This window comes from Lithobates pipiens, unplaced genomic scaffold (assembly GCF_037356315.1).
Source record: "Lithobates pipiens isolate NorthernLeopardFrog02 unplaced genomic scaffold, aLitPip1_a1.2 Scaffold_30, whole genome shotgun sequence".
NCBI classification, from domain to species: Eukaryota; Metazoa; Chordata; class Amphibia; order Anura; family Ranidae; genus Lithobates; species Lithobates pipiens.
The window spans coordinates 46450502-46477677 of NW_027507791.1; the positions used below are offsets into that span (position 1 = coordinate 46450502).

At 44.1% G+C, this 27176-nt stretch overlaps 1 protein-coding gene across 1 annotated transcript in view; it reads left to right on the forward strand.

The window, feature by feature from the left end:
• Positions 1–27176, forward strand: part of CA14 (carbonic anhydrase 14) — an 88111-nt gene that overhangs the window by 21354 nt on the left and 39581 nt on the right. The window contains exon 3 of the mRNA XM_077464161.1: positions 9086–9265. Coding sequence (XP_077320287.1) covers positions 9086–9265 — 180 coding nt within the window. The remainder of the gene's footprint in view (positions 1–9085; positions 9266–27176) is intronic.

Sequence of the window (27176 nt, forward strand, 5' to 3'; positions counted from 1 at the left end):
AATGAATAGTGTCCCATTATTGGTGTCAATGGGAGGAATAGTGTCCCATCATTGGTGTCAGTGGGAGGAATAGTGTCCCATCATTGGTGTCAGTGGGAGGAATAGTGTCCCATCATTGGTGTCAGTGGGAGGAATAGTGTCCCATCATTGGTGTCAGTGGGAGGAATAGTGTCCCATCATTGGTGTCAGTGGGAGGAATAGTGTCCCATCATTGGTGTCAGTGGGAGGAATAGTGTCCCATCATTGGTATCGGTAGGAGGAATAGTGTCCCATCATTGGTATCAGTGGGAGGAATAGTGTCTTGTATCAGTGGAAGGAAAAGTGCCCCAAGGATTAAATAAAAGCTGCATCTGGCCCCCCCGGGTCGCAGTTTGGAGACCATTGATATATAGGGATGATGGTGCCTATCCAGGCAACATGGCATTGGACTTCATCTAGAGGGAGCCAGCCTATTTGAAGACAATAATCTGTATGTTTCTTTCTATTGTATTGTGCAAGATTTAATGAGCCTGTGAGTTGAGGAGGCAGGAGGGAGAAACCCATACCTCCCAACTGTCCCGGATTTCGAGGGACTGTCCCTGATTTGGAGCAATGTCCCTCATTCTTCCTCATTTGTCCCTCATTATATATCTCTATAGTTGTAGATAAAATGCACTTTTTATCTTTCATCCAATTTCTAAATTGCTGCATTTGTACATTTTAAAAGCCAATACAAAGGAATAGTAGTGGTAAAAAAAAAAGCACCTGTGGATTTAATTAACTTTTTTTGGGGGAGGGATTAATTCTCCTTTTGCGGGGGGCGTGTCCTAAGCCTACATACATTTGCTAGTAGGTGTCCCTCATTCCCATCTCAAAATATTGGGAGGTATGGAAACCCGACACAGAAGATATAGTGCTAGCTGTCTACCCTCCTGTTAACCCAATCACAGAAACCTATGTGAACAGGTTAATATTTGTGTTCTTTCTCAATTGAAGGAACTTTGCATTATATTATTGACTTGACACTTGACTTCTTGATTATTTTTTTTTTCCTGAAGCTCAATACTGTAAGGTTGAGAATAACTCTGGCCAGGGGGGAAGTTGAGGTATTTGTCACAAGCCAACTTCCCGAAGGGAAGAGCCTGCAGGGTTCCCCTTTACATTGCAGGGGGAGACTCTGTGGATCCTGATGTAAGGGGGAACTCTGTGATGGGTTATTTTAACCTGTCCTTCATGTAAAAAGGTGAAATATGTTTTTTTGCCTTTTTGATATACCTTAAGCAGAAATTTGGAGAACTCTGAGGAATTTGCTGTAAACGGGAATGCTGCGGACTCTGATGTAAAGGGGAACTGTGATGTAAAGGGGTCTCCGCAGAGTTCTCTTTTACATCACAATCCACATAATTCTCCCTTTACATCAGAGTCCACAGAGCTCCCCTTTATATCAGAGACCGCAAGGTTTCCCCTTAGGCCTCTTTCACATGGCCGATCCGTTCAGGTCCGCCTGTCAGTTTTTCAGATGGACCTGAACGGATGCTCCATAGAGGTCTATGGAGTGTCGGATGTCAGCGGTGACTTGTTCACTGACAGCCGACCCGCTCCAATCCGAAAAAGTGTGACGGAGGAAAAACCTACTTTTCCATCCGTCATCGGATCGGGTGACGACGACCACCGCGGTCCATCATCATCCGATCTCCCATGGGGGAGAGCGGCGCTCTGACGGGTCCGTCCCTGCACAGCAGGGATCGAAACGAGCGATCTCTGCTATGTGAAAGGACCCATACAGTGTAAGGGGGAACTCTGCGGATCCTGATGAAAAGGGGAACACTGTGGACGCTGATGTAAAGGGAAATACTGCAGACTGTGATATAAAGGAAAACTCTGATGTAAGGGGGTCTCTGGTTACCAGAGCCCCATCCCCCTCTAATGCAATAGTCCACTTAGTTTCTCCCTATATCAGACTTTGCAAGATTCCCCCTTACAGTCCAAGACGGGAACTCTGCAGACCTTGATGTAAAGGGCAATACTGCAGACCATGATGTAAGGGCAAATGCTGCGGACTCTGATGAAAGGTAGTGTCTAGTCACCAGAGCCCCCCCATTACATCAAAGTCCACAACATTCCCCTTTACATCAAAGTTCTCACTTACATCAGGGTTTGCAGAGTTCCCCCTTGCATGGTAAGGGGGAATCCCTCAGACCTGATGTATCGGGGACACAGATTTAAGGGGGAATTCCAGGAACTCTGATATGGGGTGAGGAGACTCTGGTGACCACAGACCACCTTCCAGACCACCGCAGAGTGAGTAAACTAAGGTAGGGGGGGGGGGTTGTTATAAGGTGATATAAGGGGAAACCTTTGTATCAATGTCCCTCCTTCCCTTAGTGTATTCAGTCCCTCCATCAGTGCCCCCTCCCATCCCCCAGACTGTGTGCCCTGGCTGAAGGCTGGAGATGCCAGTCACGGATCTCCTCCATTGCTGGCTCAAGTTCAGGACCATCATACACGATTCTCCATCTCCACCTCTGTCCTCTTCTCCTCCAGAACTTATGTCCAGTCCTCCAGTGACACAGTCCCAGCGGCGCTCCCGCTCCCGAGTCCCAGATCGCCCTCCATTCCTGCTGTAATTCATACAAGGCACCAAGGGGCATCATGACGTCCCTGCATGCCCACCCCCCCCCCCCCCTGTCTGAGCCTGTCTGGGTTCGGAACTGTCCATGTGCAGTTCTGAAGCTGGCTCGTGGCCATATTTTTTACAGGCAGTCGCTGTCCTTAATGGACATTTATGGTCAATTTTGCAAATTGGCCGATGTTTACTAGCTGTCCAGAAATTTATGGATGGTTGGCAATGCGTTTTGTGGATCCCAAATACCCTGCTTCTACAAATTCTGTGAAAATAAAAGGAACAATCAAGATCCCAACCCCACCCCCCCATCCCCCCCCCCCCCCGGAAAATATCAATTGGTATTTTCACTAAAATTCACACAGTCACGATGCAATGCAATGGAATTGAACTTCACTATAAGCACCCCGTGGCGTGCTAGTGCAGGGTTAAAACGGGCAATAAGGAGCCAGTATGCATCCTCACCACCTGTCAAATGCTGACTGCTTCTCAGAAAAAAAAGCACATTTCAACAAGTCCTTCATTTTTTTTTCTTTAATTATTATTTTTTTAAATTTTATTTTTGTAGAATATTATTTATTTATTTTTTTTACATTATTTTAACTGCCCTGTTGGGAGCCTTCCGGTGCAATATCAGGGGTTTAAACAGACCCCTGATGTCTCACATTTAAGTCAGAGAAAAGGACCGCGGACCTAGACTCATCAGCCCCTTTCCCTGCTCTGGACAGTGAATAAATGGGAAGTGCTCTGCGCTTAGAGGCTTCCTGGTCATTCACACACTGAAGCATGGTTAACCACTTTCTTACTGGGCCCCCTCCTGCCCAGGCCAATTTTCAGCTTTTAGCACTGTCACTCTTCAGCCTCATACACCCGATTGGACTTTAAACAAACTTTCCCATGGATTTTTGTACAAAGGGCGTTGCCCGTGAACTTGTTAAGCATACACACGATCAAACTTTTTCGGCCAACTTTCACCAAATCACGTGTTTTTTTCTGCTCTTTACCGCCACCCTTTGGTCAACTTCTGCATTGTTGTCTGATCTTTTGCATTGGTTCTGAGCATGCGTGTTTGTAAAGTCCGACTTTGCTCCATTGCACTTATGTTGTCGAAAAAGTTTGTCCGTTCGCACAGCCAACATTTGTCAGATGAAAACCGAAAAAAGTTTGTCTGATGGAGCGTACACACGGTCGGATGTTGCCTTAAAACAGCTAATTTGCGTGTTCCTTGTCAAAAAGTCCAATCGTGTGTACGGGCCTTTAGAACGGCAATTGCGAGGTCATACAATACTGTACCCAGTCTTTTTTTTCCCCCCCACAAATAGCACTTTCTTTTGGTGGTATTTGATCTTTTAAAAAAATACAAAACCGTTTTATATTTTGTTAAATTTTATTGTTTTATTTTACATTTTTTTGTTAATTTTACAAACAGGTAAATTTTTCTCCTTCATTGATGTACGCTGATGAGATTACATTGATGGGCACTGATAGGCTGCACTGATGGGCACCAATAGGCTGCATTGATGGGAACTGAGAGGGCGGCACTGATGGGCACTAATAGGGGGCACTGAGGTGGCACTGGGCACTGATAGGTGACATTGGTGGGCACTGATGGGCAGCACTGAAGAGCATTGATAGGTGGCACTGAAGGGCACTAATAGGTGGCACCAATAGCTGACACTGATGGGTGGCAGTGATGGGCACTGATTGGCACTGGTAGGTGACACTGATAGGCAGCACTGCTAGGTGGCACTGGCACCACTGGTGGGCATTAATAGGTGGCACTCGTGGGCATTGATAGGTGGTACAGATTGCTGGAACTTATGCACTGGTGGGCACTGATTCATGGCACTGTGTGGACACTGTCAGGGGGCACTGGTGGGCACAGATGAGGCGGCTTCTCCTCTTCCTCTTCGGGACCAATGTCCCTTGCGCTGAAGCCGGTGACTGGCTTTTTATTTTCTTCTCACGCTCTGTTTACATCACGTGATCAGCTGTCATTGGCGTGGTAAGGGGCTGGGATCGGTATCTTACTCTGATCTGTGATCACCCGCGACTCAATGACTTGGTGATCACAGTGCGTGCCCTGCAGGGGGCGTGCGGGAAGCGTGCAGAGGGGAGGATGTCTATTGACGGCCTTCCAGCAAAGTAGATCCATTGTCTTGCAGGCAATTTATCAGGACAATGGCTGGTGTTGGCGCTTTCATCATCACGGCACCATGGTTGTTATGGTGTCAGGATGATTGAAGCGCATTATTTCTATTATTACATTGTAATATAAATTGAAATGGTTCAACTCACCATAATGCATAATCAGTCGGAGCCCCGAGTGTGTCACTTTCCACGTCGACCTGCCATTAGATGCGCATTGTCACTTTGCATTGCCACGTCCCTGCCACAAGTTGCGGATTGCTGCTCACCTGCCAACCAGCCTGCCCACTCACTCACCCGATGACTGCCCTGCCCGCCCGCACACTCACCTGCTGACTGGCCAGCCCGTTCGTTAGCCCGCTCACACGGTCGCCCGCCCGCTCACTCATGCTCTGACTGGCCAGCCCATTACTAGTTTCTGGGGGGGGCAATTGTCCCGTTGCCCCCCCCCACCCCGGATCCGCCCCTGCATTTGGCTATAGCGCAGATCTGAAGAACTTTACAGTTTACTATGCTTCACTGATGCATGGTCACAGGAGCGACCGCTACCAATTGTTCACTGTGTTCATTTAGGAGAGGAGGGGTGCTGCGGGGGGAGGGTGGGGCACACAGGGGGGCCTGGCAGCTGGTGGGAGGGGTTGCAAATCTTAGAACCGATCCCCCTGCAGTGCAGCTGGAAGGAGAAAGGAAGCCGGCAATGCTGCAGGGGGATCCACAAGTGTCAGTACAGCTGGCCTTCCTGCTCAGCAGGTGACCAGCACCCTCAATAGAAATTATGGGGTCCGGGTCCACTACAGGAGGGCCGGCTGTCCTGCCTTATGAGTGTATGGCTAGCGTAAAGTAAATGAAAATGCCCTCTTAGTTACCACCTGAGAAGGTGTCCCCACTCCCCTTGATTACTGCTCTGGTGACCCTTTCTGTCCTAGTAGTGACAATGGTGACCAGGACAAAAACAATGATTGAATGTCTCTAATGGGGACACAGAGATGGGAGGACTGAGCCCTGCAGTCAGCTGCATTGCCTCACTTCCTATATATAAATCTGCTGTACGTGTCAGAATTTTGGAAGGGAGAAAGCTGCAGGAATTCCTATTATGAATCAGCACTTACGTCTGCCAGGTTTTCAGCTCAGTGTTTATCCCGCAGCTGTTATGTCTTTTCTATAGAAAAGAGATAAAACACAATGCCATTGCTTCATACAGGCATATCCTCCCGATAAGGACTGATATGACTCTACCCGGCTGAAAGCTGAACTCAGGTCAAATGGTTTAAATATGCAGTTTAAATGGATAAGTCAAGCTTTGTTATTCTGTGTTCATCAAGCCCTGAGATAACCGGTACCCCTACCAGACAAAACAGCCAGGTCGGTGACCTCACTCATCACTCATCGCTACAGTTGAGCAGCAAAGCTTGATCACCAACACACCACCCCACCCCCACCCCCCTTTCTGCTGATTGGGAAATAAAGGGGCATTGCTGGTATTTTTTATTTTTTTTTCCAACTGAAAAGAGCAGTAAGGATAAAGGTGATAGCCCCAGGCACTAGTGTAGTCACACATTTTCGATATTTAAAGGGTTATTCCAATCAAACCAAAAATTTTTATGGCAAGTTAAACCCTTACCTTCTGTTCCAGGGACAGCTGTAAAATTTATGATTTCCCTTCATGCAACCGGAAATGTGTGGAATTCGCTCCAGAATTTCCACCTTAAAGGGTTGTTAGGAGTAGATGTCCCAGTTGAAGGATATGTTCTTGCTTCTTGCTCTCGAGAGAACTTCAACATTTTGGTGTAGCCGTCATTTTCTGTCCCGGTTATTGTGGAGCTTCAACCTTGAGAATGGAAAATTGTACCAAATACCACAATTTTCCTTTCCTGGCGCTGATCCGTGACAGCATACATGTGGTACATGGATTGGCGCCAGGAAATTGGAAAATTGTATCAAATACTTACCATCATTTTCCTTTCCTGGCGCCAGTCCACCGCAGCATACATGTGGTACATGGATTGGCACCAGGAAATTGGAAAATTGTATCAAATACTTACCATAATTTTCCTTTCCTGGCGCCAATCCATGGCAGCATACCTGTGGTACATGGATTGGCACCAGGAAATTGGAAAATTGTATCAAATACTTACCATAATTTTCCTTTCCTGGCGCCAATCCATGGCAGCATACCTGTGGTACATGGATTGGCACCAGGAAATTGGAAAATTGTATCAAATACTTACCATCATTTTCCTTTCCTGTCGCCACTCCACAGCAGCATACATTTGGTACATGGATTGGCACCAGGAAATTGAAAAATTGGATCAAATACCATAATTTTCCTTTACTGGCGCTAATCCATGGCAGCATACACATGGTACATGGATTGGCACCAGGAAAATTGTATCAAATACTTCCCATTATTTTCCTTTCCTGGCGCCAATCCAAGGCAGCATTCATTTTGGTACATGGATTGACATCAGGAAATTGGAAAATTGTATCAAATACTTACCCTCATTTTCCTTTCCTGGCGCTAATCCATGGCAGCGTGCATGTGATACATGGACCGGCACCAGGAAAATGAAAAATTGTATCAAATACTTGTGGTACATGGATTGGCACCAGGAAATTGGAAAATTGTATCAAATACTTACCCTCATTTTCCTTTCCTGGCGCCAATCCAAGGCAGCATACATGTGGTACATGGATTGGCACCAGGAAAATGGAAAATTGTATCAAATACTTACCCTCATTTTCCTTTCCTGGCTCTAATTCATGGAAGCATGTATGGGGTACATGGACTGGCACCAGGAAAATGGAAAATTGTATCGAATACTTGTGGTACATGGATTGGCACCAGGAAATTGGAAAATTGTATCAAATACTTACCCTCATTTTCCTTTCCTGGCTCTAATTCATGGCAGCCTGTATGTGGTAGATGGACTGGCACCAGGAAAATGGAAAATTGTATCAAATACTTACCCTAATTTTCCTTTCCTGGTGCCAATCCAAGGCAGCATACATTTTGGAACATGGAAAATGGAAAATTGTATAAAAGACTTATCTCAATTTTCCTTTCCTGGTGGAACTCCATGTACCACATGTATGCTGCTATGTTGGCACCAGAAAAGAAGCGTCCATTGTCTAATATCAGTTTTGGTTGCATTGATCCATAATTATATGCCAGTGGAGAGTTACCTTTTGTTTCGGGGACAGCTGTGAAATTTCAGATTTCCCTTCTTGCAACAGGAAATGCGTGGAATTATCTCCAGAATTCCCATCTTAAAGGGTTGTTAGAACGCATCCCATTTTTGCTCTCTAGGGTGCTTTAAAATTTTTAAATTATCCCTCATTTTCTGCCCTGGTCACTTTGGTCATCAGGGATGAGCTTGGGTTCAGTCTGAACCCAGAGAATGGAAAATGTTATCAAATACTTGCTGTAATGTTCCTTTCCTGATGCCAATCCATGGTGGCATAAATGTAGTACTTGGATTGGTGCCAAGAAAATGGAAAATTGTATCAAATACTTACCATAATTTTCCTTTCCGGGTTTCCGTCGATGGCAACCTACATGTGATACATGGATTGGCACCAGGAAACTGGAAAATTATATCAAATACTTACCATAATTTTCCTTTCCGGGCGTCAGTCAATGGCAACGTACATGTGATACATGGATTGGCACCAGGAAACTGGAAAATTGTATCAAATACTTACCATAATTTTCCTTTCCGGGCATCAGTCAATGGCAACGTACATGTGATACATGGATTGGCACCAGGAAACTGGAAAATTGTATCAAATATTTATCGTAATTTTCCTTTCATGATACCAATCCATATTGTATGCTACCATGTTGGTGCCAGGAAGGAAGTTTCCAGTGCCTAACAGTTGAGGCAATTAACCTAATATGGCCACACAGCCATATGTGGTCAATGCCATTGACCCAATTTGGCTGTTTGGCCATATTAGGTCAATCATGCCACAAGCACCCCCACCCCTTCTTTTTTTTTACATGCACTTACTGGGCGGGGAATGCCTGGGCCACAGTTGATTGGGCTGGCACTGAACGCCTCTTTCTGGATTTGGACCAGAACCAAGCTCATCCCTAATGGTAACTAGGACAAATGGACAGCAGGAATGTCCCCACTGGTGCCAAAGACAGTTATGAAGAATTGACAAGCGTTTTAACCCTTCCACAATGCATCCAAAGCTAAAAAAAAAAGATAGAGAAAACAAAAGGGAGACCGAAGGATCATGTCCTTGTACACCTGCATGGAATCCTTAAAGGGATTGTCCATGGTCCTCCTTCAATAATTGATCAGCATTGTCTTCTATCTTCTTTCACAGGTGACCACGGCCAAGAACATTGGCCAGATTCCTTCCCTGACTGTAACGGAACTGCTCAATCTCCAATCAATATAAAGACAGGAGAAGTCACCTACAACAGCTCCTTACCCCCTATACAGCCAGTCGGATACAGGACTCCCGGAGACTCTACCTTCACCCTCACCAATAACGGACACACAGGTAAACAAGAGTCAAGAATCGCCTTGGTCGAAATGCTTGTAAACAGTTTTAATTGGTTATTGTGAATTGTGGAGTTGACTACTCCTCCCTGGAGTGATCCACAGCAGGGGCGTAACTATAGGGGGTGCAGCAGTTGCGACCGCAACCGGGCCCTGTGCTGCAGGGGGCCCATGCAGCCCCCTCTACATATGGCCGGCAGCAGCATAGGCAGCTAGGGGTACCAGTGCACCATGCACACCGGTGGCTGGAGGTGGAGGGTGACTAGCAGAGCTCCATGCTCGACTATCGCACTGGCTGCTCTTTAGTTGTGCATTCCCCGCATGACCTGTGTCCTCGGCCGGCTCCTCAGAGTACCCCTCTCCTGCTCCATGCATTGCCGCTCAGTCCGATGTCTGTTCTCCCCAGCCAGAGTCCCACCACACCCCGAGTCTGGCCCACACTGCACTGCATACTTCTCCCAGGTAAACAAACTTTAAGCACACAGATGTAGTGCAGCCCTATGAGAGACGGCTCCCCAGGGGGACACTGCAGGCTTGTCTGCCACTCCCCTCTTCCCCCGTCATACACAGATGATGAAAGGTCTTTCTGGGAGATATGCTGATCACCCGTCCAGCACACTGGATGGAGCCCAGGCCAACATGGATGAGTGCGTGGCCTACAGCTTGGTCATGGTGAGTGAGAGGACCCCATCCCCCACACACCATTACATACCCCCTCCATCTCCCCCTGGGGACAGGGAACCCTTCTCACGTGAGGAAAGGGACCCCCACCTCCCCTGGGGGCAGTAACTTCATCTGCCCTGGAGAAAAGGACCTCATCTTCTGGAGACGGGGACCCCATCCTGCCTAGGGACAGTCCCCCAATGGGGCACCTAAAAAAAAAAATATATATATATATATATATATATATATATAATAAAAAAAAACTAGATACCAGTGGTGGAACTACAGGGCTCACAAAGGTCATACCTGTGACCACGCCCTGGAGTTCCACCGCTGGACTCGGAGGAAAGGGCCCTGGCTGGGGTTCAGGGGGGCCCTTCATGGTTTCTTGCATCGGGGCCCTAAAGGCTCTAGTTACGCCACTGATCCACAGTATTACAACCCCAGCTCCATGTTTTCATTAAAGAGAACCTTTCATTTTTTTTCCATTTAGAGCAAATTGACAAAATCTCTCTTAATCCCAACTGGCTTCCTATGTTGCAGCCACTTCAAAATACAACATGTAAGCTCCATGTTGGGTGATGTATTTGCTTGCTGATCCTCCATTTGAATGTGCTTGGGCCTTGGGTTGGGCCACTAGGCTTAAGCACTGCATTGTGGGAGAAGGTCCCCCCCATAACTGGGTACTTTTATAATGGCTGAAAAGATTACTATAAATAGGTTAAGATCAAATAGAAACAGCACCAGACCAAGTGGTAAAGGAGTCCCAATCACTTTCATCACTGATAAAAAAACAGTGTTTCGGGGACCAAAAGCATTCTTCCTTAATCAAGGCTTTAGATTTAATTAAGAACTTGAATGGGCTCGGTAAAGAGTTCTTATGTTAAACTGAAGGAATACCAGACCGAAAAGTAAAGTCCAAATCACTTTAATATTTAGATCAAATATCCAACGTGTTTCAGGGACCGAGAACACTTCCCCTTCATCGAGGCTTGAGATTTACCCATAAATTTGAAACGGACTCAAGAAAGAGCTTTCCAATCTTATTCTAACTGGGAAGGGAGTCATTAAATCAGGGAAGTTGGTGATCAGTGATGCCAGCATTATTGGCAGCATTAATGCCCTATAACGCGGTCACTCCTGGACTCTTAAGGGCAGTGGTTTTTGCCACTGAAACAAGTTGACTGTTTTTTAACTTGTGAACCATTAACCTGATTTGGACTCTTTTACCATCTAGCCTGGCACTCGTCCTGTTTTATTTTTGCTTTGCATGATGTTCTGGGCACACACTGGAGGATAGCCCCACTGTGGTGTTTGCTAACCAGTCAAGGTACTCTTTGGATGGTTGTTCTCTTTAGCATTGTACTGTATGGATAAGGACTGAAATCTGAGCACCTCCTGCATATTCTTTTTTTGAACGCTATATAAATGGGTTAGGGGCTTTAAAGGGTCAGTCACTGTGCCCCGAATAGGCAAAGTCAAATTCCCAAAGATGGGAAAGAGGAATAGTGCCCATCGTTGGTGTCAGTGGGAGGAATAGTACCCCATCATTGATGTCAATGGGAGGAATAGTGCCTCAAAGGCTGTATAAAGGTAAGCAAAGGGCCGCATGGCGGATATCGGCAGAAGGCAATCGATGATCGCGTGCCTGAGTAGTTGACCCCGGTGCTGAATCTGGCTCGCCAGGCCTTTTCATGTGGCCCTCGCATCCAGTTTTGCAGCCAGAGATGTAGCAGAACTCCATTTTGCAGCCTATGGTTCTCACCCTCTGCTCTCCGCTGTAACGGAAGCCTTCTGTGTTTACAAGGGACAGCTTTGCTCCCAGAGGCTCCTCACAGCAGAGACAGATCTCCAGAATCTGAGAGAGAGAACAATCTTACTGCAAAGTAGGGCAGAGCTGCCAACACAGGGAGGTACTAGAGCCGAATACATTGGTAGAAGAGCCGCCTACACAGGGAGGTACTAGAGCCGGGTAAGGTAGGGGAGAGAGATGCTAGGAATCTTTCGATGCAAAGTGATGGGATTGCATACTGTGCATTGTGCACCCTTAAACTCTGCACTCTGTACACAGCGCACCCCTGAACTCTGCATTCTGTACGCAGCGCACCCCTGAACTCTGCACTCTGTACACAGCACACTCCTGAACTCTGCACTCTGCACTCTGTACGTAGTGCACCGCTGAACTCTGCAGTTTGTACATAGTGCACAGCTATACTCTGCACTCCATATGTAGCGCACCCCTGAACCCTGGACTCTGTACATAGCAAAATCCTAAACTCTGCACGCCGTACATAACGCACTCCTGAACCCTGCACTCTGTACGTAGCGCACTCCTGAACCCTGCACTCTGTGGGTAGCGCACTCCTGAACTCTGCACTCTGTGGGTAGCGCACTCCTGAACTCTGCACTCTGTGGGTAGCGCACTCCTGAACTCTGCACTCTGTGGGTAGCACACTCCTGAACTCTGCACTCTGTAGGTAGCACGCTCCTGAACTCTGCACTCTGTAGGTAGAGCACTCCTGAACTCTGCACTCACTTTACAGTCAACAAAGAGGACAAGGGGGCACTCTTTACGTCTAGAGGAAAAGAGATTTCATCTCCAAATACGGAAAGGTTTCTTCACAGTAAGAGCTGTGAAATTGTGGAATGGCCTGGATTATTTCCTAAGTGTACATAATATAACTGGGTACTAACATTTATAGGTAAAGTGGATCTGGGGAAAATCCGATTGCCTCTCGGGATCAGGAAGGAATTTTTCCCCTGCTTTAGCAAATTGGATCATGCTCTGCTGGAGTTTTTTGCCTTCTTCTGGATCAACTGGGGGTATAGAATTGGGTATATAGGATTGTATGATATTATTATTATTATTTTGTTTGTTTTTTGTTTTTTGTGGTTGAACTGGATGGACTTGTGTCTTTTTTCAACCTGACTAACTATGTAACTCTGCACTGTAGGTAGCACACTCCTGAACTCTGCACTCTGTAGGTAGCGCACTCCTGAACGCTGCACTCTGTAGGTAGCGCACTCCTGAACGCTGCACTCTGTAGGTAGCACACTCCTGAACTCTGCACTCTGTAGGTAGCGCACTCCTGAACACTGTATGTAACACACTCCTGAACTCTGCACATTGTTCATAGGGCACCCCAGATTAAACTGTCCCTTTTTGAGGGTAACCATACTACTGATGCGGCCCACGATGAAATTGGGTTTGACACCCCTGTCCTAGACTTCTTTTTTTTGGGGGGTCAGTGGAAGAGTGCAGAAAATGCTGTGTGTCTGGCTGTGTGTATTCTAAGGGGGAAATAGGACCAAATTCACCTGCGGCTCCTTAGGGGGTGTGCTACACTAATTATTATTATTATAATACATGATTTATATAGTGCCAACAGTTTACGCAGTGCTTTACAGGCAGACAGTACAGTTACAATATAATTCAATACAGGAGGGATGAGAGGTCCCTGCTCGTTAGATCTAACAATCTAGAAATAACCGAAGTCCTAGGACAAAACTGTCCTTTTGACCCTTCTCCGCACCAGCCAGATGGACTTGTTGACATTATTCCATTTCTGTCTGAACCTTTCATGAAAAATATTCCATGAACTTTGGAGAGGAGCCTGTGACATTTAAAAATGGCTGCGCAGTTGTCCACAAACATATCAGCACGTTGGACCATACCAAAAATGTTTGGCATGCCCTACCAAGCTGTCTAATTAATTTTACAACCCATACACATCTGCCAACGTGAGACAAAGCGACGGGTTCACCTGGTGTGTAGCCAATTCAGCACTTAGTGTCTAGTCATTATATTATCGGAGTCTGGCAACACGTTTTGGTACCTTTTTTTTTTTATTTTAACTTTAGATGAGATGGCACCAATTTTTATGTTTTGCTACATCTGAGGCCGCGTACACACGCGCGGACTGTTCGCCCAACTTTGTCCGCTGAACAGTGTTTGGGCGGACAGTCCGCTCGTGTGTGGGCTTTCAGCGGACAGTTTCAGCGGACAGTTGGACGGACAAGGTTTTTCGGAAATTCCGAAAAACTGTCCGCTGAAACCTTGTTTGAGCGAGCAGTCCGCCCGTGTGTAGGCTTGTTCGTCAAACAAAGTTGCGCGCATGCTCAGAAAGGATTTTCACGCCGAAAGCTATAATGCAGTGTATAGGACGTCGTATTTTTCGTCCCGTCGTACGTGCCGTTCACGTCATCGCGCACGGTTTCAGCAAACTGTTCGTTCGTCGTGTGTGGCCATGTCCGTCCATGCTAATTTTGAGCGGACTGTTTGCCGAAACTGTTGGACGGACAAAGTTGGGCGAACAGTCCCCGCGTGTGTACGCGGCCTGACACCTGTCCTTGTCCACTCGATCACCCCTTGGGCTATTTCAAACACCAAATGCTTTTTGGGAATGTTAATATTGTGACACATTTCCAGGGAAATGAATGCCTCTTCCTGTCTTCTGGTGTCTATGTTTGGAAAAGTGTGAAGGTCAGGCTCCAAACCAGCTGGCTCCATGTACCAAAAATGATGAAGGATGTGACCTTTGTCCTCCTGTCCACTCTTAATCAGGTCTGGCTCCCATCAAACTCAGGACCTGTGTAGATAAGTGACCTGGGAGACCTGACCCTAAAGGCATAAATTTGGTTACAGACCTCAGCTGGAGGTTAGATGTGCATGCACAATCCAACATCTCAATGATCTTTCTTGTCACACTTTTATGATATAAACATACATTTTGTACGGCATGTTGCAGACATCCTGGGCTCCTTTAAGTTAATAACACAGTAAAAAATAAGGACAGCAGAGGGCGCATCTGAGTGTAGCAGTAAAAAAACTAATTTAACCACCTCAATACCGGGCACTTAAACACCTTCCTGCCCAGACCAATTTTGAGCTTTCTGCGCTGCTGCAATTTGAATGACAATTGCGCGGTCATGCTACACTGTACCCAAATGAAATTTTTATAATTTTCCCACAAATAGGGCTTTCTTTTGGTGGTATTTGACCATCTCTACGGTTTTTATTTTTTGCTAAACAAAAACGAAAATGAAAATTTTGAAAGAAAATGTTTTTTTTTTGTTTCAGTTTCAAAACGTTGTAAATAAGTACGTTTTCTCCTTCACTGATGGGCACTGATAAGGCAGCACTGATGAGGTGGCACGGTTGAGGTGGCATTGATGGGCACCGATAGGTGGCACTGATGGGGGACACGGATGGACACTGATAGGTGGCACAAATTGGTACTGATTGGCATGGATAGCTGGCACGGATTGGCATGGATAGCTGGCACGAATGGGCATGGATAGGCGGCACAGATGGGCACTGATAGTTGGCATGGATAGGCACTGATAGGTGGCACGGATAGGCACTGATAGGTGGCACAGTGCCAAACAATAATGCATGCCAATCAGTGATGCCCATTGTGGGCACTGATTGGCATCCATTGTGGGTACTGATTGGCATCCATTGTGAGCACTGACTGGCATACCTGGTGCTGGACATCCCTGGTGTTCCAGTGTGGGAATCCTCGGGGGGCCGTGCTGATCAGCACAGACCCCCCCCCCTGTCAGAGGAGCAGCCGATCGGCTCTCCTCTACTTGCGTCTCACAGACGATCACCGGCCGATCACCGGCTCTTCCTATTTACACTGTGATCAGCCGTGATTGGACACGGTTGATCACGTGGTAAAGAATCTCCCTCTGAGACTCTTTACCGAGATCGTAGTTGCAGGGTGTCAGACTGACACCCCGCAACAACGATCGCTGCGATGCGCGCCCCCGGGAGCGGGCAGCGGCTCAAAATCCTGAGGACGGTCTATGAAGTCCAGTCAGGATTTTGAAACCACTTTGCCACCGTCATTTGACAATGGGCGGGCAGCAAGTGGTTAAAGGGGTTGTAAAGGTTTTTTATTTTCTAAATAGGTTCCTTTAGGAACCTAAAGCCCTTGTACACACGGTCGGACATTCCGACAACAAAATCCATCGGATTTTGTCCGAAACTTGTGTTGCATACACACGGTCAGACAAAGTTGTCGGAAAATCCGATCGTTTGTAACGTGATGACGTTATTTCGTTACGACGGGACTACGTTCAGGCTCGTAGCCAATAGCTTTGGTGTAGGAATTTGATCTGAGCATGCGTGGCACTTTGTCCGATCGGAATTCTCTACAAACGATCAAAGTCCGATCGGATCATGTTGTCGGAAAATTTTATAGCCCAGCTCTAAAACTTTGTCGGTCGGATATTCCGACGGAAACAGTCCGTTGAAGCCCACACATGGTCGGATTATTCGACAACGCGGTCCAATCGGACATTTTCCGTTGGAATGTCCAACCGTGTGTACAAGGGCTAAAGCTTGTCTACTAAATTGAACTGTTAGTCCAAATAAAAAAGCACTGATTGCAATACTCTACTGGGTTAGGCGTGTGCTGAGATGACTACAATCACCTTTTGTATATTTTTAAAATGTATTCATTCCCTTAAAGACCAGTAAATTGACTTTTGTCTTGACTTCTGAGCAATTTCCTTATTTACCTCCTTACCCAAATATTATTTTCGGGGCCCCAACAAAAGACTGTCGGCTGCCAAACAATTCCTAATTCTCATCCTAATTAGAGATCCTACTGTATGTATGCTGATCACACAGGGGGGTCATCAAAACCTCATTGTCTTCTCTTATTCATGATCTGGCTGATACCTCCTTGGATTACAGAGGACGCATTGTCCATTCCCCTATCACCAAATATCTGGAGGAATTAAAGTGCCATCAAACCTCTTTTTATCATGGTGGGTTTCCTGTTGGTGACAACAGTGGACCATGCATGTGTAAAGTGTGTGTCGAAGCGTCTGCTTGCAGTCACCATTGGAAGCCCGTATAATGGGGGTGACTACCATAGGTGTGCACAGCCTATTGCCTTTTTTAACCTTTTCAACACAGAGGAACCCTTGAAATAGTTCTCCGGTCTCGGGGGAACCCCTGATAAAAATGAGAAATCTACAACTCATGATACATTAGTGTGATGGCCAGTGGGAAGAATGCTCCTTACACTTGTGGTCATTGGGAAGAATTACCCCCTTACAGATAGCTAAAAAGATCAATGGTGTCAGTGGGAATTTATCTGAGAGGCAGAAATTGCCCAATGCTGAAGGAACCCCTACAACCTCTGGAGGAACCCTGGTTGAGAATCACTGCCTTAGGGTGTGCACCCAAAAACTCAAAAACATTTGATTGTGTGTGCATGTGTATATATATATACTGACTGTGTCAGCAGAGCAATGAAAGGTGTCAGTAGGGCAGTAGACTGTGTCAGGTTTCAATTATATTATTTATTTTATTTATTTTTTAATTTTTTTTTATTTTTTTCTATTTTTTTTACAGTTTTTTTAACGTACCTTTTTTAGGGGACTTTGGTGACGTATCAGGGGTCTACACAAGGAGAATCTGCATGACACTGGGTGATTAAGGTGTGCCCAGGCACACCTGGCACACCCCGTGTGCACGCTTGTGTCATAGGTGTGCGCAGTCCATTACATTTGGATGTGCACCCCAAAGCTCAAACACACATGCGTGTGTATGTGTGTGTGTATATATATATATATATATATATATATATATATATATATATATATATATATATAAAATATATAATAGAGAGAGAGGTCTATGTCTATTACCAAAAGTATTGGGACAACTGCCTTTACACGCACATGAACTTTAATGGCATCCCAGTCTTAGTCCGTATGGTTCAATATTGAGTTGGCCCACCCATTGCAGCTATAAACTCTTCTGCCATTAAAGTTCATATATATATATATATATATATATATATATATATATATATATATATATATATATATGTGTGTGTGTGTATAAAGGCAGGAGTCCCAATACTTTTTGACTATAAAGTGTATATACTTTTGGTGGTACTACTACTACAAAGTCCTACATTTTCCTTAGTTATTAGCCTTTTTTCTTTTCAATGTCAGATTCTCCGCTGCTCTATTACAGTCCCGCTATAAGTCTCTAATCACCGCCGTTACTAATATAAAAATAAAAAAAAAGTATATGTATATGTGTGTGTATGTGTATATATATATATATATATATATATATATATATATATATATATATATATATATATATAAAAAATATATAAATATAAATATATATATATATATATATATATATATATATATATATAAAATATATATGTATGATATATGTATGTATGTATGTGTGTGTGTGTGTATATATATATATATATATATATATATATATACCATAGTTTGTAGAACTATGAATAAAAACATAAGAAAAGCACATATCAGCCATTTGCCAAAGTGCCACTACAGGCTGATGCCGAAAGTCAAGTTTAGTAGAATGAACAACTTTGGTACAAAATGACAAAAAGTAGAACAAATTAAAAAAACAGATAAAAAAAATAATAAAAAAAAACAATCTGAAAATCTTATTTTAATTCAATTTAAAATCTAATTTACGGCTGCTGTACAGGGCAAAAAGAAGGACTATGAACAAACAAGGAGCAGTTTAGTTTACACAAGTCCTTTCTTAATAACATTGAAGAATTATAGAGATGTTCCAGGAGATTAGGAGGAGAACCAGTCTATTATTAAACGTGAGATGGAATGGTGGAGCGATATTTTCCAACACAGTTGACATCTACTACAGTAAGCCTACAAAATAACACTATTAGGCTCCTTTTAAAGTATTTATTAGGATTTTTAAAGTATATTTAATCAGCTCCCACCCAAGACAACGCTGACATTTCTCTCCTACATGATAAAATCTGTATTTTTAATTTTTTTTCCTGAAAAATTACACAGAACCCCCAAACATTTATGTGTGTGTGTGTGTGTATATACCCTATTTCCCCCTGAAAATAAGACCTAGCGTGATTGTCGGTGATGGCTGCAATATAAGCCCTACCCCCCAAAATAAGCCCTACCCTGAAAATAAGACCTACAAGGGCTTTAACTAGGGCTTATTTGGGGGGTAGGGCTTATATTGCAGCCATCACCGACAATCATGCTAGGTCTTATTTTCAGGGAAACAGGGTATGTATATATAATAAATAAATATATGAATATGTGTGTGTGTTATATATATATATATATATATATATATATATATATATATATATATATTTAATATATAATATATAATTTTTTTATTTTTTTAATATACATCATTATATTTCTTTCTTTCTTTTTTTAGCAGAGACCCTAAAGAATAAAAAGATGGTCATTGCAATTTTTTATGTCGCGTGGTATTTGCGCAGCAATTTTCACAAATGTCATTTTTTTGGGGAAAAAAAATATGCTTTAATGAATTTTAATGCACAAAAGCACAATGTATAACTATATTTTTTGGTAACGTATAAAAGATGTTGATACGTCGAGTAAATAGATACCTAACATGTCGCGCTTTAAAATTGCACGCGTTCGTGGAATGGCACCAAACTATGGTACTTAAAAAATCCCCATCGCCGACGCTTTAAACATTTTTACAGGTTACCAGTTTTGAGTTACAGAGGAGATTGAGTGCTGGAATTATTGCTCTCGCTATAACGTTCGCGGCAATACCTCAGATGTGTGGTGCAAACACCGTTTTACATATGCGGGTGTGGCCTACATATGCATTCACTTCTGGGGGCACGAGGGAACGGGGGCGCTTTAAAAAAAAATATATATATATATTTTATATATATATATATTTTTATATTATTAGTATTATTTATTTTTTACACTGTCCCTTTATTTTTTTTATTTTTGTTGACTAACCTCTTGACATCCGCACTGTGGCCGAATGACGGCCTCCCCTGTGCACGCGCCGTGATCGCAGAGTCACTGAGACTCGGGTGATCACCGATCCGAGTAAGGGGCCGGCCCCCGGTCCCTTACCATGTGATCAGCTGTCAGCCAATGACAGCTGATCACGTGTTCAAAACAAAAGCTTGGTGAACGCTTTTTTTGTTCTCCTCACGCTGACAGCGGAGGAGAAAAAAAAAGCAGATCACGGCTCATCTTAAAGGGACATCGGTCCCGAAACGGAAGAGGCAATTCTGCCTCATTTATGCCATAAGAAAGTGCCCATAAGTGCCACCTATCAATGCCCACCAGGGGGTGCCAATCAGTGCCACCTAGAAGTGCTGCCTATCAGTGTAACCGATCAGTGCCCATCACTGCCACCTTTCGTGTGCCCATCAGTGCTAACTCATCAGCGTACATCAATAACAAACAAAAATGACCCGTTTTAAATTTTTTATAACAAAATAAAAAAATAAGATCGATTTAAAAAAATATATATTTATATATATTTTTTTATTTTTTTAACAAAAAATAAAAATCGCACAGGTGATTAAATACCACCATAAGAAAGCTCTATTTGGGGGAAAAAAATTAGCGCCGTCCTAACCACGCACACACCACAGACGCGTTTCGCCCCCTCCACAGGGCTTAGTTGTGGAGGTATACCCATAGGATAACCAGGACTTTTGACTGCCTATGCCGTGGGAATGCATTCAAAAAGGCATTCCAACTACATCTGGTGTGAATGGGCCCTAAAGCTGACCTCTGGGATAACAAAGTATTTTCGACCCACAGAGGGCCAATGATGACATCATTTCCATATTTTTCCTGAAAAAATATAAAGGCCACAAATTAGCCTCTAGGGGGAGCTTTAGTGACACTTTTTCTTCCAGGTTTCGATAACTGCTGCTCTCTCTCCTTGTAGTGGGTGGAGCCTGCTGGGCCCCTCCCACAGCTCTGCTCTCGCTCCTTGTGCAGGGTGACTGGTCCTGTCTCTACCCCCTCCTGTAGTTTTCCATAGTGGGTGGAGCCTGCTGTGCCCTTCCCACAGCTCTGCTCTATCTCCTTGTGCAGGGTGACTGGTCTGGTCTCTGTCCCCTCCTGTAGTTTTCTGTAGTGGGTGGAGCCTGCTGGGCCCCTCCCACAGCTCTGCTCTCTCTACTTGTGAAGGTGACTGGTCGGTGGAGCCTGCTTGGCCCCTCCCACAGCTCTGCTCTCTCTCCTTGTACAGGGTGACCGGTCTCGTCTCCACCCCCTCCTGCAGTTTTCCATAATAGGTGGAGTCTGCTGGGCCCCTCCCACAGCTCTGCTCTCTCTCCTTTTGCAGGGTGACTGGTCTTGTCTCCACCCACTCCTGCAGTTTTCCGTAGTGGGGGGAGCCTACTGGGCCCCTCCCACAGCTCTGCTCTCTCTACTTGTGAAGGGTGACTGGTCCCCCCCCCCCCCCCTGTAGTTTTCCATAGTAGGTGGAATAGATTTAAATGAATTTTTATGCCCGGAGTTCAGCTTTAAGCCTCTTCAAGCCAAAAAATGACACATAATGAACATCCAATTAATTATTTTATGACCTTGGCCTTTTGTAAGGACTTTTCCATATAGATGTCTGAATTTATTCATCAATCGGTAGAGAACGGATGTGTTGGTAATAGCTCACTGTCTATGAATTTCTGGTCGTTTTAGTTGATGTTTATGTGAAATGTGATTTTTGTATTTTGAATCACCAGCAAAGGATGAGCCGTGGAATGTGCTAAGCCTGCAAGTTCACGTTCCTGCATGCTGAGCCACAAAAAGGGTTGAGCAGTAGAGGAGAACAATATCGGAGGTGGCATCAGATGTACCTTTCTATAGGTTATAAGCATGCATGCTAAGTAATATGTCCTCTTTAACCTCTTACAAATATCCCAGTACTCCCCTTGACAATGGCTTCAACTGCTTTTATCTCCAGAAGGATGGTGCCATCTTTGTTCAGGCATCATTCTACAACTAAGATTATGGCTTAGAGGTAACAGTCATATACTGTATCAGACATCCCAACCTGCAAAAACTCATTTCGGGGAGGTGACGCTTCGTGCCATGTTGGCTCAATGTCCTAACATGACCACAGGGCCATGTTGGCTCAATGTCCTAATATGGCCACATGGCCATGTTGGATCAATATCGTAATATGGCCACATGGCCATGTTGGATCAATATCCTAATATGGCCACATGGCCATGTTGGATCAATATCCTAATATGGCCACATGGCCATGTTGGATCAATATCCTAATATGGCCACATGGCCATGTTGGATCAATATCCTAATATGATCACATGGCCATGCTGGTTCAATGTCCTAACATGACCACAGGGCCATGTTGTCCCAATGTCCTAATATGCCCACATGGCCATGTTGGATCAATAGCCTAATATGGCCACATGGCCATGTTGGATCAATATCCTTATATGGCCACATGGCCATGTTGGATCAATATCCTTATATGGCCACATGGCCATGTTGGATCAATATCCTAATATGGCCACATGGCCATGTTGGATCAATATCCTAATATGATCACATGGCCATGCTGGCTCAATGTCCTAACATGACCACAGGGCCATGTTGTCCCAATGTCCTAATATGGCCACATGGCCATGTTGGATCAATAGCCTAATATGGCCACATGGCCATGTTGGATCAATATCCTTATATGGCCACATGGCCATGTTGGATCAATATCCTAATATGGCCACATGGCCATGTTGGATCAATATCCTAATATGGCCACATGGCCATGTTGGATCAATATCCTTATATGGCCACATAGCCATGTTGGATCAATATCCTAATATGGCCACATGGCCATGTTGGATCAATATCCTAATATGGCCACATGGCCATGTTGGATCAATATCCTAATATGGCCACATGGCCATGTTGGATCAATATCCTAATATGGCCACATGGCCACGTTGGATCAATATCCTAATATGATCACATGGCCATGCTGGTTCAATGTCCTAACATGACCACAGGGCCATGTTGTCCCAATGTCCTAATATGGCCACATGGCCATGTTGGATCAATAGCCTAATATGGCCACATGGCCATGTTGGATCAATATCCTTATATGGCCACATGGCCATGTTGGATCAATATCCTAATATGGCCACATGGCCATGTTGTATCAATATCCTAATATGGCCACATGGCCATGTTGGATCAATATCCTTATATGGCCACATGGCCATGTTGGATCAATATCCTAATATGGCCACATGGCCATGTTGGATCAATATCCTAATATGGCCACATGGCCATGTTGGATCAATATCCTAATATGGCCACATGGCCATGTTGGATCAATATCCTAATATGGCCACATGGCCATGTTGGATCAATATCCTAATATGATCACATGGCCATTCTGGTTCAATGTCCTAACATGACCACAGGGCCATGTTGTCCCAATGTCCTAATATGGCCACATGGCCATGCTGGTTCAATGTCCTAACATGACCACAGGGCCATGTTGGATCAATATCCTTATATGGCCACATGGCCATGTTGTATCAATATCCTAATATGACCACATGGCCATGTTGGATCAATATCCTTATATGGCCACATGGCCATGTTGGATCAATATCCTAATATGGCCACATGGCCATGTTGGATCAAGGTCCTAATATGATCATATGGTCATGTTGGTCTACTCATGGTGGACATTCACAGGATCATTACTTGCCCCCTCTAAATTAATTGACAGGAAGATCCCATGTGCACACTGAGCGCTCAATATGTCATCCATTTTTTAAAGATACTTTCACCATGTCAGAGAGTGGTAGATGCCACATCCCTATTGTATAGAAAGAAGGAAATACCCCCTCTGTGGCATTTTTACAGCAACAACACCACTGATATATGGTAAAAGAAAGTTTATTGATACATTTAAAATGGATCAATTACACATGTGATGATCAAATAAAACCAGGACACAACAAAACAAAACAAAAACAAAACCAAAAAGAACACGTGGTGAGTTTATTGCAAGGATACAAAAATGTATTAGGATAGTGCTACTCTCCAATGTCTGTAAAAAACACAAAAAACTCTTCTGTATCCGATGCGTTTCACGTTCCATCGCTTCGTCAGGGGAATTGGACAGGAGAATATATATTCAAATGTTTGTCAAAAGGTAAATAAGAGAATGGTGCAAAGTTCAGTGAGCTATGCAAGCAGGAAACACAAGGATCACTGCAATGGATGGCGTCAATGGAGATCTCCTGCCACTGCCCCCAAAGGCCAAAAACCAAGTATCTCACAGAGGCCCCACACACACTAGTTGGTCACAAGTCAAGATGATACGTGGGATACAGCAGGATAAGCACAAGGACGTGTAGTAGGTATGAGGAGTATCATAATATGAGCCTTAGTGCGGCCCTTCTTGATCCTTTGAACACACAGCAGAAATAAGTGGCCTAAACCCTCTTCCTGTGGAGCCACTGATATGCCACTTGCATATCAAGTGGCATATCACGGAACTGAACTGATCATATTCACTGAACATTACACCATTCTCTTACCTTTTGACAAAAGTTTAAATATATATATATATATATATATATATATGTATATATATATATATACACCATTACACCATTCTCTTACCTTTTGACAAAAGTTTAAATAAATATATATATATATATATATATATATATATAGTTTAAATATATATTCTCCTATCCTATACCCCTGATGAAGGGCTTGAATGTGAAACGCGTCGTTACCGAAGAGTTTTTTTTTTCTGTTTTTTTTCCCGGAGATTGGAGAGTAATGCTATCCTAATACTTTTTTTATGCTTGCAATGAACTCACCATGTGTTCTTTTTGGTGTTTGTATTTGTTTTGTTGTGTCTTAGCTTTATTTGATCATCACATGTGTGATTGATCCATTTTAAATGTCTCAACAAACGTTCTTTTATCATATTTCAGTGGTGTTGTTGTTGTTGTTAAAATCCCACATAGGGGGTATTTCCTTCTTCCTTTTTTTTTTTTTATCCGAATTATAGAAGAGGAACCATTATAGAGATTTTATCCAAGGCGCTGTTTATGATGTAGCCACTATTAGTTAGGAAAGGCACCTAGTGAAAACAAGGAAGGTACCTGAGGACTGTTGAGGTATATGAAGCTGATATATCCCAGTACGTGTCATGCTCACCAAGGCAAGAAAGACAGAAGTGGGGGGGGGGGAAATAAACTATTGATATCAATTTGATAGGGAGAACTAGTAGAAATAGAGAATCTTAAAAGTAGGGGAAGGTCCACCTTAAATTTATAAAGCTCTTGGAGAGGATGATAAGGGACTATATGCAAGATTTTAGTAATGAGAACAGTATAATTGGCAGTAATCAGCATGGATTCATGAAGAATTGTTCTTGCCAAACCATCTACTAACCTTCTACGAGGAGGTAAGTTGCCATCTAGATCAGCCTTTCTCAACCTTTTCAACATGGAGGAACCCTTGAAATAGTTCTCCGGTCTCAGGGAACCCCTGCTAAAAATTAGAAATCTACAACTCATGATACATTAGTGTGATGGTCAGTGGGAAGAATGGTCCTTACACTTGTGGTCATTGGGAAGAATTACCTCCTTACAGATAGCCAAAAAGATCAATGGTGTCAGTGGGAACTTATCTGAGAGGCAGAAATTGCCAATGCTGAAGGAACCCCTAGCAACCTCTGGAGGAACCCTGGTTGAGAACCACTGATCTAGATAAAGGAAGGCCCATAGACGTGGTGTATCTGGATTTTGCACAAGCATTTAACACAGTTCCCCATAAACGTTTACTGTACAAAATAAGGTCCGTTGGCATGGACCATAGGGTGAGTACATGGATTGAAAACTGGCTACAAGGGCGAGTTCAGAGGGTGGTGATAAATGGGGAGTACTTGGAATGGTCAGGGGTGGGTAGTGGGGTCACCCAGGGTTCTGTGCTGGGACCAATCCTATTTGATTTGTTCATAGACGACCTGGAGGATGGGGTTGGGGTAAACAGTTCAATCTCTGTATAAGCAGGGCAATAACTTCTCCACAGGATGTGGAAACCTTCCAAGAAGATCTGAACAAATTAATGGGGTGGGCAACTACATGGCAAAAAGGATTCAATGTAGAAAAATGTAAAATAATGCATTTGGGTGGCAAAAATCTGAATGCAATCTATACACTGGGGGGAGAACCTCTGGGGGAATCTGGGATGGAAAAGGACCTGGGGGTCCTAGTAGATGATAGGCTCAGCAATGCCAAGCTGCTGCTAACAAAGCGAACAGAATATTGGCATTAAAAAGGGGATCAACTCCAGAGATAAAAGGATAATTCTTCCGCTCTACAAGACTCTGGTCCGGCCGCACCTGGAGTATGCTGTCCAGTTCTGGGCACCAGTCCTCAGGAAGGATGTACTGGAAATGGAGTGAGTACAAAGAAGGGCAACAAAGCTAATAAAGGGTCTGGAGGACATTAGTTATGAGGAAAGGTTGTGAGCACTGAACTTATTCTCTCTGGAGAAGAGACGCTTGAGAGGGGATATGATTTCAATATACAAATACCGGACTGGTGACCCCACAATAGGGATGAAACTTTTTCGCAGAAGGGAGTTTAACAAGACTCGTGGCCACTCATTAAAATTTGAAGAAAAGAGGTTTAACCTTAAACTACGTAGACAGTTCTTTACTGTAAGCCCTTGTACACACGGTCGGAGATTCCGACAACCAAATCCGTCGGATTTTTTCCGTCGGATTTTGACCGACGGATTTTGTCCGAAACTGTTGCATACACACGGTCAGACGAAGTTGTCGGAAAATCCGATCTTTCAGAACGTGATGACGTTATTTCGTTACGACGGGACTATGTTCAGGCTAGTAGCCAATAGCTTTGATGTAGGAATTTGATCTGAGCATGCGTGGCACTTTGTCCGATCGGAATTCTCTACACATGATCGGAGTATGTCCGATCGGAGCATTTTGTCGGAACATTTTACCAACAAGTTGGAAAACTTGGTCCGTCGGATACTCCGACGGAAACAGTCCGATGGAGACCACACAACAAAAGCGGTCCGATCGGACACATTCCGTCGGAATCTCCGACCGTGTGTACAAGGGCTAAGAGCGGCAAGGATGTGGAATTCCCTTCCACAGGCGGTGGTCTCAGCGGGTGGCATCGATAGTTTCAAGAAACTATTAAATAAGCACCTAAATGACCACAACATACAGGGATATACAATGTAATACTGACATATAACCACACACATAGGTTGGACTTAATGGACTTGTGTCTTTTTTCAACCTCACTTACTATGTAAAAAAAACGTAGACATTTAAGGAAAAGGTCCCTTACTGCAAAACAGTTCCGTAGAAGGCTCTGATAAAAATAGGTGTGTGGAGCAAACAGGTG